Source organism: Spodoptera frugiperda, chromosome 7 (genome assembly GCF_023101765.2).
Source record: "Spodoptera frugiperda isolate SF20-4 chromosome 7, AGI-APGP_CSIRO_Sfru_2.0, whole genome shotgun sequence".
Taxonomy (NCBI): Eukaryota; Metazoa; Arthropoda; class Insecta; order Lepidoptera; family Noctuidae; genus Spodoptera; species Spodoptera frugiperda.
The window spans coordinates 63,429-83,053 of NC_064218.1; the positions used below are offsets into that span (position 1 = coordinate 63,429).

The following is a 19,625-nucleotide window of genomic DNA, read 5'->3' on the forward strand; positions in this document are numbered from 1 at the left end:
TTTGAACACGCTAATCTCAAGAACTATTGACCTGCATCGAATTATTCTTTTTGTGTTAAATAGTCCATTTATTAACTACAATCAATAGGAGCAGGTAAAATCGCGCGGGAGATAGCGAGTCAAACTCATTGAGTTTTGTAAACTATTATTTATTTATTTAAAACCCTGATATCTCACGAATGAAAAGTCGTAAGACTAAAAATGATAAACCATTTTTGTAGAAAATTGTATGATCTACAACTGTGTCCAACATATTTTAACGACAGAACTTACCGTTTTCGAGAAAAATGGAAAAAACCATAATTTTGACCTTTTAACCTTGAATATTTTTTTTACCAAAAGTGAGATCGATGGGGATTTTTGACATTTTGTTTATAATGGTGTACTTAATGTCTATGCCATTTTTCAGCTCTATGCGAATTATGTTAAGGATATTAATCACGCCGAATAAATAATTATGTTAAAATTTATTTTTCTCCACTTTCCCACATCCCACAAGAAAGCGACCCTTACCATGATAAACTAGACACATTTTATTCATATATCCCGATAATTTCATTTCTGTCCGCCGTGGGTTTTTTTCCCATACATTTTGCCCATTGACCTTTGGTACAAAGATAGAATAAACAACATAGACTACTTTTTATTGCAAAAAAATAGGAGAGTGGGTAAATAGGGGATGAATGGTCATATGGAAACTCGCCATTTTTAAAACTGTAACATAGGGGAGAGTGGGTAAAAATAGGGGATGAATGATCATATGGAAATTCGTCATTTTTAAAGTTGTAACAGTGAAACTTTGTATTTAGACACTTAATGGGGAACGAAAGAACATAGGCTTACCTATAGCGAATAAAAAGGGTAGAAGGCGTTTTAATTTTGACCACCAACCACGCGGACGAAGTCGCGGGCAAAAGCTATAACCTATATTTTGGTAACTTGCCGCAAATGCCGTCGTTAAAAAAAAACTTGTCGAAATTAATCTCTTATCAGCAATCAAAGAACAATGCTTATTTTGTATTAGAAAATAATCAAAGCAGGCCAATCTCCTGATGGTAAACAACCGGCGCTACCTGTGGACCTTTCAGGGACTCGGCCTCCGGGAACCTCACTCCACAGCGAAACAACGACTCTCAATTTGTTTCTAATAAAAATTGTATTCGTTAACTTCCTCCCAAGCAGACTCGATTACTGACTCGACTAAATGTGAAAGTACGTCGCGCGAACTTATTTCTTCTGAATATGAATACATCGGTTTCCTTCATTCGATCATAGTCCTTATTTTTGACAAGGAAGTCGAAATACATAACAATCTTTTTATTTATATCTTTATTTGTAACCGGTAATACATGTTGTAACACTATACACAATATACCAATGGAATGTTCATTACCTAGATGCTGCACAGTTTGGCATCTGCTTCATTTTTTATAATTATAACATTTACCGCTTTACTCAGTCATCTAATTGTTACTTAAACGAATCCTTTTTTCGGAACAAAGTCGTTACTAAGGGCTTGTCCATCTCCAAGTGGTCGTCAACGTGGAGCGGTGCGAGCCGCGTTACGTTACTGCGTCGTTCTAGTGCATGCTACGGAGCCGTCGCGGTGGGACGGCACTTCGTCGTAAGCCGACGTAGCTCGATGCGTTCGCTCTAGTGAATACTATCACTACTCATAATTGTAAGATATGGGTGCACCCAGTATTGTCATTTCGTATCTTTTTTTCTTCAACCTCTGTCTCCGTGTTTTTAACAATAGCAGAAGCAGAATACGCCTCGTGCGGTCCGTATCTTCAATGAGATTGACGTATGAACCTGTCCACATCACCATGCACGACGTCGTGGAGCTCTTAGGAATAGTTTAAATAATCATTAAATGTCTCTGAGTTCGGCAGTTAGGTAGTCTGTACTATGACTATGTATGCATCCAAGTAAGAGAATAAACAAAATGTAATATTAGCATAATACAAAACTCGGCGGCTTTGACACACTACTCACAGTTTACACAGATCACAGTTGTTTATTTTCATCTTATGCAATAATTATACATTTTTTTTTATTGAATTACTTATGTACAATTTAGATTTTTAACATTTACTTCTAAAAAAAATGTATTTGTGATAAAGGAGAATAAAAATAAAAAAGTATGGAGAAATATCCCAAAATCGATTAAAATTATTTATGTGTGTCAGGTTGAGTATACATACCTATAGTTGGGCCATTACGAACATGCGAACTCAGTCATAAGCCATTTTTTTCAGAACTCTCGCTTACGCATATGGGCATATATTATCGGTACTTTCGCTCACACTGCTAGTGTTGTGTGTAACAACAAAGAAGGGATTTGTCGATAGTCATTAGCAGGTAATTAAGGAAATGTTCAAGAAATAATGCAAAATATTTTTTAGGATGTATTTTATTGAAAAGCCGTGTAAGTGCAGTGTACTTGTTAAAAAATTATACAATAATTTAAAAAAAAAATAAAACATTAAAGCGACTGAATAAATAAAATCGATTAACTAACACAGTTTAGAAGTTTAAGTTAAACACCTACATTTGACTTTGTTGCGATAATATTTAATAGCGACCAGCTACCTGCCGAGCATCCCTTTATCGGTAACGAGTTTTGCTGCATTGTCACATTCCTTTGACGTGACAGTTCGCACGTTTGTAATGACCCAACTATAGTACCAATCAGTCCCAAGTTATCATGACCTCGCTTGTATGATCTATCCGCAGAGTTGACAGTGGGTTTAAACTGGTTTCTTTAAACAAAACTACATCGTGGTATGTATAATTATCTTGGAAAATCTTTATGTTTGTCGTAAATGTCCTTATCTGTATTCTTCATTTCTTTCATTAATAACAAAACAATAAATCAGTATGTGCCGCCAGAATCGACTCTAGATTTTTGGGCATTCTCCTTTTGGACCGTAAGCCAGCAACAGCTTTTCGTAACAAATTTCCTCTCAGTTGAGAACCAGTACAGCGATTGATACAGATAGAGAAACAAAATAAAAATGTTTGGAAGCATTGCATTGCCTGCACTGCCCAACCCACCGCAGGCGCCGCAGTTGACGTCCATAAGAGTTCATAAAACGATTCTCTCAACCGCTAGACAAGTTCTCAACTGAGCCAGAATAACCGACAAAATATGGTACCCGGCTTACGGTCTATTTATCAGTTGTATCACAGGTTGTATGTACATAGTTCCATCATAAATACTACGGACTGAGGTATCTGTACAGCTTTATTTTATAATGCTTACTCGGGAACCCTCGTATTAATCTTATGAACAAATGAGAAATATAATAATACGCATGGTACGTAATAATAATAATATAAAAAATTGGCAAATAAGAAACCCGTGATTTTGTCGGCGGATGACAGTTGTAGTTAATTAATATCTCGTAAAGTATCGATCGAATAATTATTTCAAGTTTATACTCGTTATCAAAATAACATTTCACACTAAATTGTTTTCCATTAGATCGATGCATCCACGGAATACAGAAATATATCGATGGTTTCTAAAAGTAGTTTTAAACCATTTGCGCCATCATGCGAAATCAGACAATCCGCAAAAATAACGGATTTATTATTTACCAACAAACTATAACGAAGTTGAATCCTTAATATCACTGTTACACAATTTTAAATACTTTCTGAAACAATACTCTTTTCGTAAAGAACTCTTACACAGTGAGTATAATCCTCGAATAAATTATATCGACTTAACATGTAGTAGTATAAGCTTCAAATATTTCCTTAGTGATGAACTACAACTATAGTTCGCACAATCTAAGAATTCAACTCTGACAGTTGACATGAAGTGACAGGTAGATCGGTTGGTGTTTATGATCGATTCCTTTCTAAGTCATATCGAGTAAAAATAATTAGAGTTTGTAATTACTGGATCATTGGAAATCTTTCACATTATACATAATAAGAAAGATTGATCGTATATTAAATTATGCCACAATTAATGTGTACCTATCGATTTAGATATTCTATCTTTTAATATTCAATATTACAAGTCTACAAATCTATAAAAAAATCCAAGTCGATCTATGGTCGAAGTACATAGATGTAGGTGGTATAGCTCCGTCCCTCTTGCACTGCTCAATGATCGACCATTCTGACACAATTGTAATAGCAGACTAAGGCCCCTGAATGATTGTAATGGCGGCCTCTTAGTATATTATTATGTATCATTCGTCTATATAACCACTCTAACGTCCATGGATAGCACGGTATCCAAAAAAAAAGGAGCGTCATACGTCCATGGATACTATAGTATCCAAAGCGACTAGTTCTGTTTAACTCCCTCTAGTTTAAAATACGGTCTTGTTTGGTGAGTTTTGACTGATTATCTATACAGCTGAATAAATTGTTCGACGAAAAAATAAGACATGGCGTTGTAATATGCTTTGACAAACAAAATATAAATTTTTAAAGTTAGTTGACTCGTTTTTGAAGTGTTTTTGTGAGTTCCAACAATTATGTCGTAAATACTACAGTTTTGTTTAATTTATCTTGCAAGTGTTATACATCAAAATAAACTAGAAGATTTGTGCTTTACGATGATGTATAAATATCACAGTTTTAGCTGATAAATCTAGTCTAATTTTAACTTCAAACGATTGTTTCGAAAAAAATGGCCGGTCGTATGGTGTTGGCCACTTTTAGTTTTGTTTATACATATTTTACATACTTTGCATTACAATAGTATATAAAATATCAAAATACATTTCGTAATAAGCAAAATAATACATTTTTCAAAGAGAAATATACTAAATTCATTGAAGATTCCATAATAATGTCAATGTGTTCCTCAGGTTTTTTGATGTGTAAAATTACGAGTAGTGTTTTCTTTCGATTTAATTACAATACTTAGAGTTAACCGAATATAATCATATATACATCAAAAGAAAGGGTAATGAGTCTAGTTTGTTGTAAAAATATTTTATTGATAAAATATGCAATAGTTGTGCCGTATATTCTAAAAAGGTAGAAATAATTCTGTTTTTTTTTCTGTGTTTCATGTTTAACCCGTTTTATTGTATTTTAAAGATTAACTAAAGATTTAAAAAAATCGTTAAGATTGTAGAGTATTTTTCTATCTTTTTTTTGGTATTCTTTTCTTTATTCTAGGCATTACGGTTCAGTAGCTATATAGGTTTTTTGTTACGACGAACTTGCGAGTCGCGCGCGGTTCGGATGCCGTGCGCGGCTGGACGTTAGAGAGATAAACGGTCGCGCGGGCCGGACGTTAGAGTGGATAAAGATAAATTTGATGCTTATAAATGACAACATAGCGTAAAATTCCCTAAGATAAGGAGGATTCTCCGACCAGGCGAAGTGATCGTGCCTGGCGGGCTTTCTGCCCAACTGTTGTTCGTTGAGATTTTCTATCCATGTTTATTCGCATGTGAACATCATATATGCGATGTAAGATTTATGACGTGGTCCGTTGATTTGTTTTGTCGATCATCTATGTGCGACTTCTGTAATCTGTCACTTGTCATGTGTCGCCGCAATATCCATTATGAAAGTGTATAGTAACGAAGTAATGAATCAATATTATGAATACAATTGGTCCAAGCACAGTCACAAACGTCAGAGTTGACCTCTTAGATTGCGCCGACTATAACTAATAATAGATTATAAGATATTCGTACTCAACGATATAACTTGACCAGGTGATATGCCTTCTCATGGCGGCTCTGAGAAACCCCCGTCGGGACATTTTCAACTAATGTTTTTACACTATGGTGAGATAAAATAGAGAGGAAGTACAAATCTTTGGATTTTTTGATAAAATTTCATTTTTGTTTGAAATTTGAGGAAAATCTACCTTTATTCTAAGGTTTTTAGGGATTGTAGCAGATGGCAGCACTATTTATCACCGGGCCAAATTGTATCGTTGAGTTTTTGGGACACTCTGTATCAAGAGCAGTAGTGGCAATATTTTTAAATGAAGAAGTACCATGCCATACCTTAATGAAGAAAAGTAGTGGAAAGTCGATCGAAGTCCAATAAAAGTATCCAGTACACAGATGGTGAGATGTATGCACACCGCACGTGGTTCTTTACGAAGCAGCCATTGCTCGAGAAGGTATGTTTGGTTGGTCCCGCCGCAGCAGCGCGCTAGGAGGCGAGCTTGCCGCGGCCGCGGTCCAGCATGCGGTACTCGCGGTGCGCCGCCTGCACGCGCGCGAACTGCTGCAGCAGCTCGGGGAACGGCACGTCGGGCGCCGGCGGGGGCGCGGGCGCGGGCGCGGCGGGGGCGCGGCGTGCAGGCGCGCGCGCAGCGCGTGGAAGGCGTCGCTCTGCGGCAGCAGCATGAGCAGGCCGTACAGCGCGCCGCGCAGGGCGCCCGCCTCCGCGCCCAGCAGCTCCAGCCGCAGGTCTGCACACACGCGCGCCGTCAGCCACGGAACTAGCCACATTGGGTTACGAGCGAACGTCGTCGCTCGGATCGTTTCACCCGCCTGATGTTACAGAACTGCGTTCGTTGTCGTACAGTATCCGCGCCTTACACCAATGTCCAAAACAGCAACTGAACTGCTGTGTTGAACGTTGACCAAAGACGCGAGACACTCGCAGGCGGCGCAGCGCGGCGGGAGAAGTATGGCTAATATGATACGTATATTACAAACAATACTATTGGTTACAAACCAGCTCCGACAGACACTCACATGCAAATATCGGTGACTCGATAAGCTGCACCAACTTGTCCACTTCGGTCAAGAAGTCCACTGTGATCTCTAAATCACCGCTGTTTCATTGTCAAGGATTCATTTATAATATTGGAACTAACACACAGTCATTGTTTAAACTATACTAGGAATACAGTTAACTCAAACCCATTGGGAAATGTGACAGGCTTTTTAGGGGAATGAGGTTGGATTTACAAAAAGATAAAATATACACGATTTATTGTAAGGCACAAATAGTGGTTTGCGCACGCAGATCACTGCTTTCTACCTTGAAAATTGCGGAATGCTCCACACACACACCGACCCCCCATTTTAAGCAAGTGGTGGGTTAGAAAGAGACAAAAAGTAACCAGATAGCTTATGTCACACACTATCCCTTTAACTATTTTCAAATAAAAAATCACATCAATTCGTCGCGTCGTGAAAGACAGACAAATAAACAGACACACACTCGCATTCATACCTCTAGTATGGATTAACACATTTGTAATGATGAATAACTCGCACTCAGTGAGACCACTGAGATAGACCTAAAGAGTCGCATCACCCGTACAACATTGTATAACATACATTTATATTGTCAATTGAGTGTTCGATATAGCGCCGAACCGAATAAAGCGCTGTAAAAATAATGAATTCATGAGTGAAAGAGTTATGTGAGTGATACTCTATGTTCACGATTGAGTATTTAGATTTACTTTTTATACTTTTAAATTTTATTTTATAAGTTAAGGATAATAAGAAATACAATATCGAATAATGCAAGATTACTTGGCAAAAAGTGCAAAACCCATGCCGCATTCGTGGAAAAATAATTAGAAAACATCATAGTATTATTATTGAATAAATTTAAAAGTAATATTAAAGATATAACTGCAATAAGAATAAGATTATTAATGAAATATTATAAATAATTGTATTATTATTGTTATTTTCTTTGTTTAATTGATTGATTGTATGTGAATGCAGAATAATTTACAACATGTACGTACTAAACGTATATACATGTTCTAATACGTTTAGTAGTAGTAGTAAATAAATAAATAAATAAATTATTCTGCATTAATAAGTTTATTTTGATATCTAGCAAACTGTAACAAATGAGTAGAAATTATAAGGTTAATATAATAAATGTATACTTATAGGTCAAACAATTTCTTGGCTTATGAGGAATAACGTCATTAATGTTCATCATATTTTAATAATATTTATAACCAATTTGTAAGTTAATACTCGTTTTAGTATGTGGTATAACTTATATTTGGTCAGTAAAATACTTTCAACAGATATATTTAGTGTTTAATACATTTTTGTCGTTTATTATTGACATATCTGCATCACTCCCTGTTCCTTGCATGGATACGTCTATCTCTGTGTTATCTAAGCGGTTGTAGTTCTTACGACTTATATATATACACAGATATAATTATATCTAAAGACATGAAAATGTCTTGAGTAGTAGTTCAAAGCACCTGGCTTTGAACTACTAATGTCAAAACTGGCTCCATGTTTGTTGACGTGCGGTGACGGAGTTAGAGCTTCTCTATAGGTTTAACTCAATGGTTGACTATGTATTTTATTTTTAGAGCTTTGTTTAAAAAAGGATACAAGGAGGCAATGAGCGTGTTGCAGTGGTGATAGTTGTGGGTGAGTAGACACAGAGCCAGCAGAGACACGGGGCTGTGGCACCAACACGCGTACAGAGACACGAACAGCTCGCGTGTCGCCTGCAACATGGCAACACGTACACTACACTAGCGACACGCTACAGCTCGCGCGTCGCCTGCAACATGGCAACACGTACACTACACTAGCGACACGCTACAGCTCGCGCGTCGCCTGCAACATGGCAACACGTACACTACACTAGCGACACGCTGCAGCTCGCGCGTCGCCTGCAACATGGTAACACGTACACTACACTAGCGACACGCTGCAGCTCGCGCGTCGCCTGCAACATGGTAACACGTACACTACACTAGCGACACGCTGCAGCTCGCGCGTCGCCTGCAACATGGTAACACGTACACTACACTAGCGACACGCTGCAGCTCGCGCGTCGCCTGCAACATGGTAACACGTACACTACACTAGCGACACGCTGCAGCTCGCGCGTCGCCTGCAACATGGTAACACGTACACTACACTAGCGACACGCTGCAGCTCGCGCGTCGCCTGCAACATGGTAACACGTACACTACACTAGCGACACGCTGCAGCTCGCGCGTCGCCTGCAACATGGTAACACGTACACTACACTAGCGACACGCTGCAGCTCGCGCGTCGCCTGCAACATGGTAACACGTACACTACACTAGCGACACGCTGCAGCTCGCGCGTCGCCTGCAACATGGTAACACGTACACTACACTAGCGACACGCTGCAGCTCGCGCGTCGCCTGCAACATGGTAACACGTACACTACACTAGCGACACGCTGCAGCTCGCGCGTCGCCTGCAACATGGTAACACGTACACTACACTAGCGACACGCTGCAGCTCGCGCGTCGCCTGCAACATGGCAACACGTACACTACACTAGCGACACGCTGCAGCTCGCGCGTCGCCTGCAACATGGCAACACGTACACTACACTAGCGACACGCTGCAGCTCGCGCGTCGCCTGCAACATGGCAACACGTACACTACACTAGCGACACGCTGCAGCTCGCGCGTCGCCTGCAACATGGTAACACGTACACTACACTAGCGACACGCTGCAGCTCGCGCGTCGCCTGCAACATGGTAACACGTACACTACACTAGCGACACGCTGCAGCTCGCGCGTCGCCTGCAACATGGCAACACGTACACTACACTAGCGACACGCTGCAGCTCGCGCGTCGCCTGCAACACGGCAACACGTACACTACACTAGCGACGCGCGAGCTGTAGCGTGTCCTAGTGCCGGTAGATGGAGGTACTCACGGGTTTGTCGAAGTGGCGCAGCTGCAGGCGCAGGTCGTAGAGCTCGGCCGACGTGAGCAGGATGGTGTTGAGGATGTCCACCATGGTGGCCACGAAGCGCAGGTTGCGCTCGTGCTGCAGGATGTTGGCCAGCGCCTTGTAGATGTCCTCCGCGTTCAGCAGGATGCACAGCTGTCTGCCACAACCACGGTACATACCTTCATCTACGTTATACTAATATCACAAAATCGATCTATCCCATTTCAAGAAATGAAATACTACAATAAATATATCAGATCTTATACAGTATGGAATCACTCATAAGATTTAAATGAAACTACACGTAGTACTCGTCCACAGAAGCAAAACACAACAAAATATTTCAACGAAAACCGAAAGGAGATTGTCCAAAGCTGGTCATTTTTATACAGGCTGCTCAACAAAAATGTAATTTACCAATAATATTATTTATATTTTAGTAAATGTCTGATGCTAATAACTTTGTACAAATTAGCACTATAAAAAATCGATTTTTTATTGGTATTTGTTATGATAAGACCAAGTCTTTGTAGTAGTTGGCTTTGAATTTGACTTTAGTGCTGCGAATTTGCTGTCAATCTGTTGTGTTTTTCGTCAAAATGACAGATATTATTCGCTTTGTTCTTTTGCATTGTGAGTGTTGCAACTGCAGTTAATTGCGTGGGAAAATACAAAATAGACACATTAGTAGGAAAACATATTTTGTATATATATTATATGAAAATAACACCGAAGGCAGGACAGCCATAAAACAATATTGCTGCAACTGCATGGTGGGTCGTAGAACAGTAGGTTGCTGTGCACATATAATGACTATTATTCGGTTTTTGAGCTGGGCAAGGTACCAGAAAATTATTAATCCACCGTCCGAGTTCCTTGACCATATTTTAATTACATATGAATCGGATTAATAATAAATTTTAATAGAAAAAAATGTTTTATTTCATGCATAACCAGTTTCAATAAAATGTAAAAAAATATCTAAATATAAATCTTGATACAAAACTAAGTTTGTATCTTCATTCTTACTGATATGAACTATTAAATAAAACATATTAGCTGAAGTGCTTGTTTAAAAATAGCCAAAGTCCCATACAAGTTGGTCAATCCCCTTTAAAAATTGGAATTTTCGAACAAAATAAATAATGATATTAATTAATCAAGTATTAAATTCTGTGTGAGCAGCTCTATGTACCTAACCAGGTCTACCTATAGCAGATTTTTTATGTCATAGTTTTATTTTGCATAACCACGCATGGCGGAAAACTTTTCTTGGAGTATTATACAGTTTGGGAATCTTGGTTAGATGCACCAATTGTATAAATGAAATGCTATTGGCTTGTTCATATGTTTTTACATTATGGTGAGGTAAAGTGTGGAGATTTTTTTTAACAAAATTGTATATTTACGTGGTATTTGTTAAAATACTACTATTATTCTTAGGTTTTTAGAGATTGTAGAAGATGGCAGCACTATTCAGGTTATTCATGCAAAAAAGAAATCAGAAATATTTGAAAAATGATGGTCGCGGTTGTTGAAAATATGACGAGGAGAGTCTGATTACAAGATAGGTCGGGTTTCTTCTATTACTTAAACCAACAATAGAAATTAAAACCCTTGTTTCTCCCAGAGCCGTCATAAGAAGGCCTATAACCTGATCATGTTATGTCGTAGAGTTTTGGGACACCATGTGTAATTGAACAATATCGTGGCGTGGGTCTATAACATGAACAGTTACCTGATGATGAAGGCGCCTCTATCTTCTAGCAGGTTGTCGTCGGCCGCCAGCAGCCGCAGCAGCGCTTGCAGGAACTTGTAGTAGTAGGGACTGGACTCCAGGTCACCTGCCCACATCTCACTAAATATACTCATGTATTCGGCGTACCTTCCCTTGCCACTAAACTGGTTTAGTTGTTTGGCTTAGCGCCACCATGGATATTGGACATTGATATCCTTACGATATGAAATGTTACGATTTGATTTTAGAAATCTTAGAATCCGAGTGATTAAAGGCTCCTAAACAAAGTGTAGCTGCCACTACGCCCGCGTTCCCGTGGAATAAAAGTAGCCTGTGTCCCAGACCATAATCTGGGTGAATCATGGTCACACAGTCTGTTTCACATTTAATCCTGATCCCTATAGCCACACAAACTTTCAGTGCGTAGGTCATAATCATGTGACAATTTCTGAGGGTTTAAGCGGGATTTTTTTATATTTATTTACTTTTTGTGTATGCATATACTTATAAAGTCGTTTCGTAAAAAAAAACAATTTCAAAAATCAGTGGATATCCATATTGTTGCAATCCAATTATTGCGACCACCACTTGTTACTAATTGTGATTCTTGACTGACTACACACAAGTCTGGCGTTTAATTAAAAAAGGGCATTCAGGCAAAGAATTATTGGGATAAAAATTCTCAGTATGTAAATAATGACGCTGGAATAGTGCTCAGAGTACGGCAGCTATACATTACATAATAATATGTCACAAACATCTGCTTTATCCCAAATGGAAATTCGCAATACCTTTTTGAGTAGACTGATCCAGCTAATGAGCTAACGCTAGTCATTATTATCAATATTTATTCATTATTGATTATCTAGTCATTATTGATCAATATTTGAGTAGACTCAGCGTACAAGGCACTACGAAAAATTTAGTAACTAAAAGAAAAAAGAGTACCGGGCGCCGGCGTTGCGGCGCAGGAGCAGAGCTCTGCCAACACCGCCAGGGCGCGACGCACCACGTCGTCCGCCGCGTCTGTCAGGCTGCCCACCGCACCCACGAACAACTTGTCCGTCTGCGCCACCATCTGTCACACACACACACTACATACACACCGCACCCACGAACAACTTGTCCGTCTGCGCCACCATCTGTCACACATACTTACTACATACACACCGCACCCACGAACAACTTGTCCGTCTGCGCCACCATCTGTCACACACACACACTACATACACACCGCACCCACGAACAACTTGTCCGTCTGCGCCACCATCTGTCACACATACTTACTACATACACACCGCACCCACGAACAACTTGTCCGTCTGCGCCACCATCTGTCACACACACACACTACATACACACCGCACCCACGAACAACTTGTCCGTCTGCGCCACCATCTGTCACACATACACACTACATACACACCGCACCCACGAACAACTTGTCCGTCTGCGCCACCATCTGTCACACATACACACTACATACACACCGCACCCACGAACAACTTGTCCGTCTGCGCTACCATCTGTCACACATACACACTACATACACACCGCACCCACGAACAACTTGTCCGTCTGCGCCACCATCTGTCACACATACACACTACATACACACCGCACCCACGAACAACTTGTCCGTCTGCGCCACCATCTGTCACACATACACACTACATACACACCGCACCCACGAACAACTTGTCCGTCTGCGCCACCATCTGTCACACATACACACTACATACACACCGCACCCACGAACAACTTGTCCGTCTGCGCCACCATCTGTCACACATACACACTACATACACACCGCACCCACGAACAACTTGTCCGTCTGCGCCACCATCTGTCACACATACACACTACATACACACCGCACCCACGAACAACTTGTCCGTCTGCGCCACCATCTGTCACACATACACACTACATACACACCGCACCCACGAACAACTTGTCCGTCTGCGCCACCATCTGTCACACATACACACTACATACACACCGCACCCACGAACAACTTGTCCGTCTGCGCCACCATCTGTCACACATACACACTACATACACACCGCACCCACGAACAACTTGTCCGTCTGCGCCACCATCTGTCACACACACACTACATACACACCGCACCCACGAACAACTTGTCCGTCTGCGCCACCATCTGTCACACATACACACTACATACACACCGCACCCACGAACAACTTGTCCGTCTGCGCCACCATCTGTCACACACACACACTACATACACACCGCACCCACGAAGTTGTGGGTGTGCCACTCGGTAGTGTTACAGCGGGTACCTGGGCCGGCAGCTTGCTGTAGAGATGCAGGATCCAGTCGAGCGCGGCCACCTTGGTGCTGACGGAGCTGTGGTGCAGCATCTGCGTGAGCACGGCCACGACGCCGTCCAGTTCCAGTTGCGCGCTCCCCTCCTCCGCTTCACCGCCGCCCCCCTCCGTCGCCTCACCCCCTTCGCCGGACTCCACCAGTTTCATCAGCTGGAAGTTTACTATCACCGCCGTCTCACGTATGCCTAAATAACTGTTAAGGATTTCATGGAAAAACACGTTACTTCTGATGAATTTAGTTTTAATAAATAATTTGATTTGAGGTGTCTGTAAGGCCTGTACTTTTTCGTGGATAACAAATAAGCCGCTGTAATTTAATGAGCGCGAATTAACAATGAGCGAGATAAAAATATAAAGATTGGTTTCAAGAAGATATTCGTCCATCTTTTATCTAAAATAATATTTTCGTTGTAAAAGGATACTCTTCCGAGGTTCATCGGAATATGCAAGACACGGGAGCACGGCGCACAGTATGCCGGACGCGTACGGCAACATGGTCGCGCCGGCGAGCTCCACAAACTCTTTGATCCATGTTATTGCTGTCAGCTGGAACCCAAGCAGAAGTCGTCACACACAACTGAACAAATCGTTTGTGATGAGCTGCGACTACATAGAACCATTCATGTTACTTTTTAAGATTACTATTATTAGTATTATAACCTGTAACATTTCCTCGGGCGACTGCGCATGCGTGATCAAAATGTTGATCATAGCTTGAAAATCTACCCGTGAAGGATCCTTTTTTATACTTCTCAAAAACTCGTTTAACTGTACGTCACACCTGGAAATACATAAAAATCAAAATGAAGTGTTGTCTGGTACCAGATGGAAATCTAGATTAATAAATAAATTGGAGTGTCTGTTTGTAATATTGACATAACCGCGCGTTTTACTACATGCATATTATTATACATACGACACATATACCAAAAACATATTTTTTGAAATTTTTGTCTTTCTGTCTGTTTGTTCGGGCTGATTTCTAAAATAGCTGGACCGATTTTGACGGGGCTTTTATTGGCTGGGGCTGTAGGTACTAAGGAGTAACTTAGACTGCTTTTTTAATTTTAAAAATAAGAAAAAGTTAGAAACGAAACAAAACCCCAAAAATGTGTCAGAAGTCATTATTCTACTCGGGCTAGGTGGCCGGTAAATGGTAGTAAACAATATAATAGTAACTTCCAAAGTGATTTGCTTACATCCTCCTGATCTCGGAGTTGGCGTCGTCCAGCATCTTGAACAGTCCGTCGAGCAACTCGGGCAGGTGCACGATGAGGTCGATGTCGGGCACGGCGTCCAGCACCGACACCCACGACACGATGAACTGCCGCCCGAAAGCATTGCGCGTGTATATGCGCTCGCGCAGCATGGGGATGAAGGCCGCCAGCTCGAACGTCTGGCTCTCCGTCACTATATCCTGGACAACCGGCGTAACGTGTCACGGGTTCCATTCTTGCACGGTACAATCTTAATTGACAAAAAAACTTATGACAACAACCATCGCCGCACAAACAGTGCAAGAGGTAGGACCTACCAACTGTTTTTGATCGCTGAGATAGTTTTAGTCTTATAGGAATTCGAAATTCCTTTTTTCTTCCCATAAGGTAGGCGACAAATTCGGGACGAAAAAAAGTTTACCTTGACGAGCCTGTCGAGTAGCTCGGCGCCCTGCTTGACCTGCGGTTCGGGGTCGGCGGCCAGGCGGGCCAGCGCGTCGAACACGAGCGGGAAGTGTGCGAGCGCCTCACCGCGCGCAATTTTCAGAACATTGAACAGCGCCTCTGCGGCCTGGTAGCGCACGCGCGACTCGCTCTCACTGAAGCACGCCACGATCGGATGCACCAACTCCGGCAAATAGTCGATGCACCCCTGGCGCAGACGAATTAAAACCCATTATTGGGCTGTATTACACTTAAGGATGGTTACAAGCGACTGGACTACTACATAAGTGCAAGCGTTAATTTAACAGGACATACAGCCTCTGTTTGGAGCGGTAGCGAAAACATAGTCCGATCAACATGTTTCATAAAATTATTATTACGGCGAGCCGAGCCAAGTGTTGATCAGCGGTAATTGTGAGCGGATTGTGTTGGATGGTCCGACTCGTACTGAAGGAACTTTCTAACCAGTTTGCAGGTATTTAAAATAGCTGCCTTTTGCAGAAGGTGGTAAGTGTTAGCGGGCAGATTTAGCTTATTTAAGGGAGTGGTGAAGTTGTCGGTGTTTACTCCCGTGGTAGATATAACGATTGGGACAATAACAACTTTTTACAAACGCCACAATCTGGTTATTTCGTCTCTCAACTCTGTACCTATATTTGGCCAGTTGTTCTGCTATAGTGGTCTGTAAGTTGTGAGCGTTTGGCACAGCTATGTCTATTAAAAATCCAGTATTGTTTATTTTATCTATAAGTGTGTTCTGTCTGTCTAATGTCTGTTCTGTTAAAATGAATTGTGTCAGTGAAAATTGCTCGATCATAATAAAGTTTAGAAATGGTATTTTCTAAAACAATTTGAGGCCTATATTGGTAATATGTATTCTAAGCATTTTGTTTGGTTATAAGTAACTGTTGCATTTCTTTGTATAGTCCTGTCGTTAAGATTTAGTGGTGTAAAGTGTCGGTCGTTATGTGTTATTAGTCGGTATAGTGTGGAAGAGTCAGATTTGGCAAAAAAATATGTTCAAGTGTCGCGATCTGTCGGTTGTGAAGTTTCAAAATATCAATAAGTTCCCTGCCTCACTCTTTTCGTGATAGCGTTAAACCTTTGCAAGCAAGAACTTGAGAGGGTGGTGCTTACGGAACTCAGTATTACTCAGTCACTGCGCTCTCTAGTCAATTTACGTCGATCGAGTTCAACTAGCACCCCTAGCGGAACAAGGAAGAATTAATAATAAAGTGAAGTGAAAGTATAGCTAGTGTTTGTGTTGATCTCCAAAAAGCTCTCTGAACACTGGTCCTCTGAAAATTAGTTCAGTCTCTTTGCCTATAAAGGTGCTAATATGTTTCATCAATTATTTTCTGTTAATTATTTTTGTAACGGTCCAATGAACTGTTTGTCTTTCTTTATTTATTTATTTCTTACTTTCTATATACCTGATCATTCACTCTCGTATCAGCCTCTTTATCTGGCTAGTGTTCTTTACATCACTGAAGTCTTTTACCATCCTATAAGCATAACATCATTACTTATTTAAATATGTGTGTGTTGAAATTATACTTATTTTTTCACATATTTGGACATCCAGTTGTTACTACATAATAAACATTACTCAAAACACACATTCACATTTGCTGGTTTTGTTTGTCGAATTGAACAACGAGCCGAGTCAAGCACAGAACCAAACATTGCTACAAATGTTGTATAGAATATACTAGCGAACGCTCTTGTCGATTCCGTTGATCCGCTCATTCGTCTGAGCATTAGAGCCTTAAAAACTCCTTTTTTAATGGGAAATCATCCCATGAGCTTTCCCACCTAGGGTGAGGCGAGAGACAGTGTCAGACTCTTACTGACCAAAAACCACCCAGTCCTTATTCTTGTTTTTGGATCCCGAGCCCCGGTAACCCGCCAGGTAGTCCGCAGTTCCGGGAGTCTTATAAACCTGGCGTGCGCATGAGATGTGGAAGCTATAACACAGCTCTGCATGTAAATCTAGTCCATGATCTGTATTGTTCTGTGTTGGAGCGACCAATGCATCGGATAGAACAAATAGGCTAAAGTTATTAAGAACAAATACTACCAAATTGTAGATATATTTTACTTTCGGAACTTTTTAATTGCTAACCAGTTTTCTTCAGATGTGATTGAATACTCTAAAAACATGACTGTTGTTACTACACCGTTTATTACATTATGATTCGGAATATAATATGTGTGGTAACAGATAACGCTTGAAATGTATGTTTACATTATCAACTTTCATTATCTATTACATTATTGATGTAAATGAAATTATTTTATGTAGTGTTGTAAGTATGTATTGTTGTAAGTATGTAGTGTTGTAAGGTTCATGTTAACTGATCTACTTTAGCTGCTTCTGTTTAGGTCTGTAGTTGAAGGTGGATAGCTAGAAAATTTCAATGGGGATAGTAATGTTATCACTGACCTTTCCTAAGCCCACGGCCACAGAAGAGAGTCCCATGAGAGCTCCATTCTTCACATTAGGGTTAGTGGAGGACATCAAGTCTTGTCCGAGCACTCGTATCAGCCTCTTTATCTGGCTAGTGTTCTTTGCATCACTGAAGTCTTTTACCATCCTATAAGCACAACATCATTACTTATTTAAATATGTGTGTGTTGAAATTATACTTATTTTTTCACATATTTAGTCACATATTTGGACATCCAGTTGTTCTACATAATAAACATTACTCAAAATTACTTAGATTAATCTTATTATGAATGCACAACATTTGAAGGACATCACAACACACATTGAATCAAGAAGACTGGCATCAATTAATTAAATTCACTTAACAGTAATCATCATTTAATTAAATATATAATTAGTAGTATATTATTAGGTATTGGAATAAATCGAGTCAACAGTAGTACAAAAATCAATACCATAAACCCACTAATCATCATCTCTTAACAATCCCAAGTTTTTGTATTTTGGTAATCGATCACCAAACAAATGAATCGTCTCACAAACAAAGAATAAGAAGATAAATAAAATATAGTGGAGAATTGCTTCAGATTGGATCTGGCACATATTTAGTCAATTCAAAAAAGGATATACTAGTCTCATTATAAAGTAACACAAAAGTAAGAAAGAAGAAAGAAAGAAAAATAGTTTATTTGTACCGATTAAAAAATAATAAACATAAATAAATTAATATGAAAAAGAAAAACATAAAAGTATTAAGTAGTAAGTTTTTTATTAAGACCTTTCAATTACCTAAACTAAGGGATCAAGACGTGCATAACAAGCAAACATTCCAATTTATCATTTATGTATAGACACTTAAAATATGCACATTTGCCTATATACTGATGTTATAGAGAATATTAACAGTGAACAAAATTATTTGTTTGTGTTTGGTCATTATGTCGTCTGGTGGTAAGCAAGGATGCAGTCTATGACACCTCTTTTAATTAATATAGTAATAAGACAATATGACAGTTCATAGACATAAACATCTTATTAACATATATACAAGTTATTCTAGAGACCGACACATTCTATTTATTGCAAAAAAGTATTTCCGAGAAAGGAAACTATACTTACTTCTCAATTTCGACGCCAGCAAACTTTCTTTTGTCATATATTTTATCGCAAAGCCCGCGAACGCAGGCAATGCTCAGTGGTGCATAGTCTCTCTCGGACATTTCTGATTTATTTACCGGGTCTCAGGAAGAAAAGCCGAACCATTTAACTTCTTTGATCGTTTAGTTGAACTTTATAATGTTCTTGCCAAATTGTAAAGAAATAAGTAAGAGAAACTGTTTGAAGGTGCTAAATATTATAATTTTTGATCAGTGTAAGTATTACAGTAAATTAATAATTAAAACTGATATTTACTATATTCCCATTTCTGATTAACAGCTGATATGACATATATGATGATGCTGATATGATTATGACAATGTCCAAATGTCAGTCAGTTATGACGTCTTCAAAACCGTGCAGAAATAAAGTATCATTTAAATCATTAATAGAAATACAGTACTGATATTCTATCTATTGTCACAATAAATATCAGCATGTATTTCTCCCATATTCCTCCACGGAATCACTTCCTCCCGGGGTGGACCCCGAATGCCAATATTTATTATTTAATATTGTATTTTTTTATTGTTTTTTTTTTGTATTACTAAAATAATTGTGATGTTTATACATAAAAAATTATTGTAAATAACT

General features: G+C 39.7%; 1 protein-coding gene across 1 annotated transcript; it reads right to left on the bottom strand.

Annotated features, from left to right (window-relative positions):
• Window positions 1-1,311: 1,311 nt before the first annotated feature.
• Window positions 1,312-19,345, bottom strand: LOC126910848 (protein VAC14 homolog). The gene is given in 14 exon segments (XM_050694735.1): window positions 1,312-6,291; window positions 6,294-6,412; window positions 6,702-6,781; window positions 8,331-8,449; window positions 9,651-9,825; window positions 11,407-11,512; window positions 12,355-12,484; window positions 13,713-13,945; window positions 14,183-14,306; window positions 14,421-14,541; window positions 14,960-15,177; window positions 15,399-15,629; window positions 17,868-18,018; window positions 18,993-19,345. Coding segments are annotated over 14 exon segments (2,049 nt in total). The 5' UTR covers window positions 19,094-19,345; the 3' UTR covers window positions 1,312-6,150.
• Window positions 19,346-19,625: the final 280 nt, after the last annotated feature.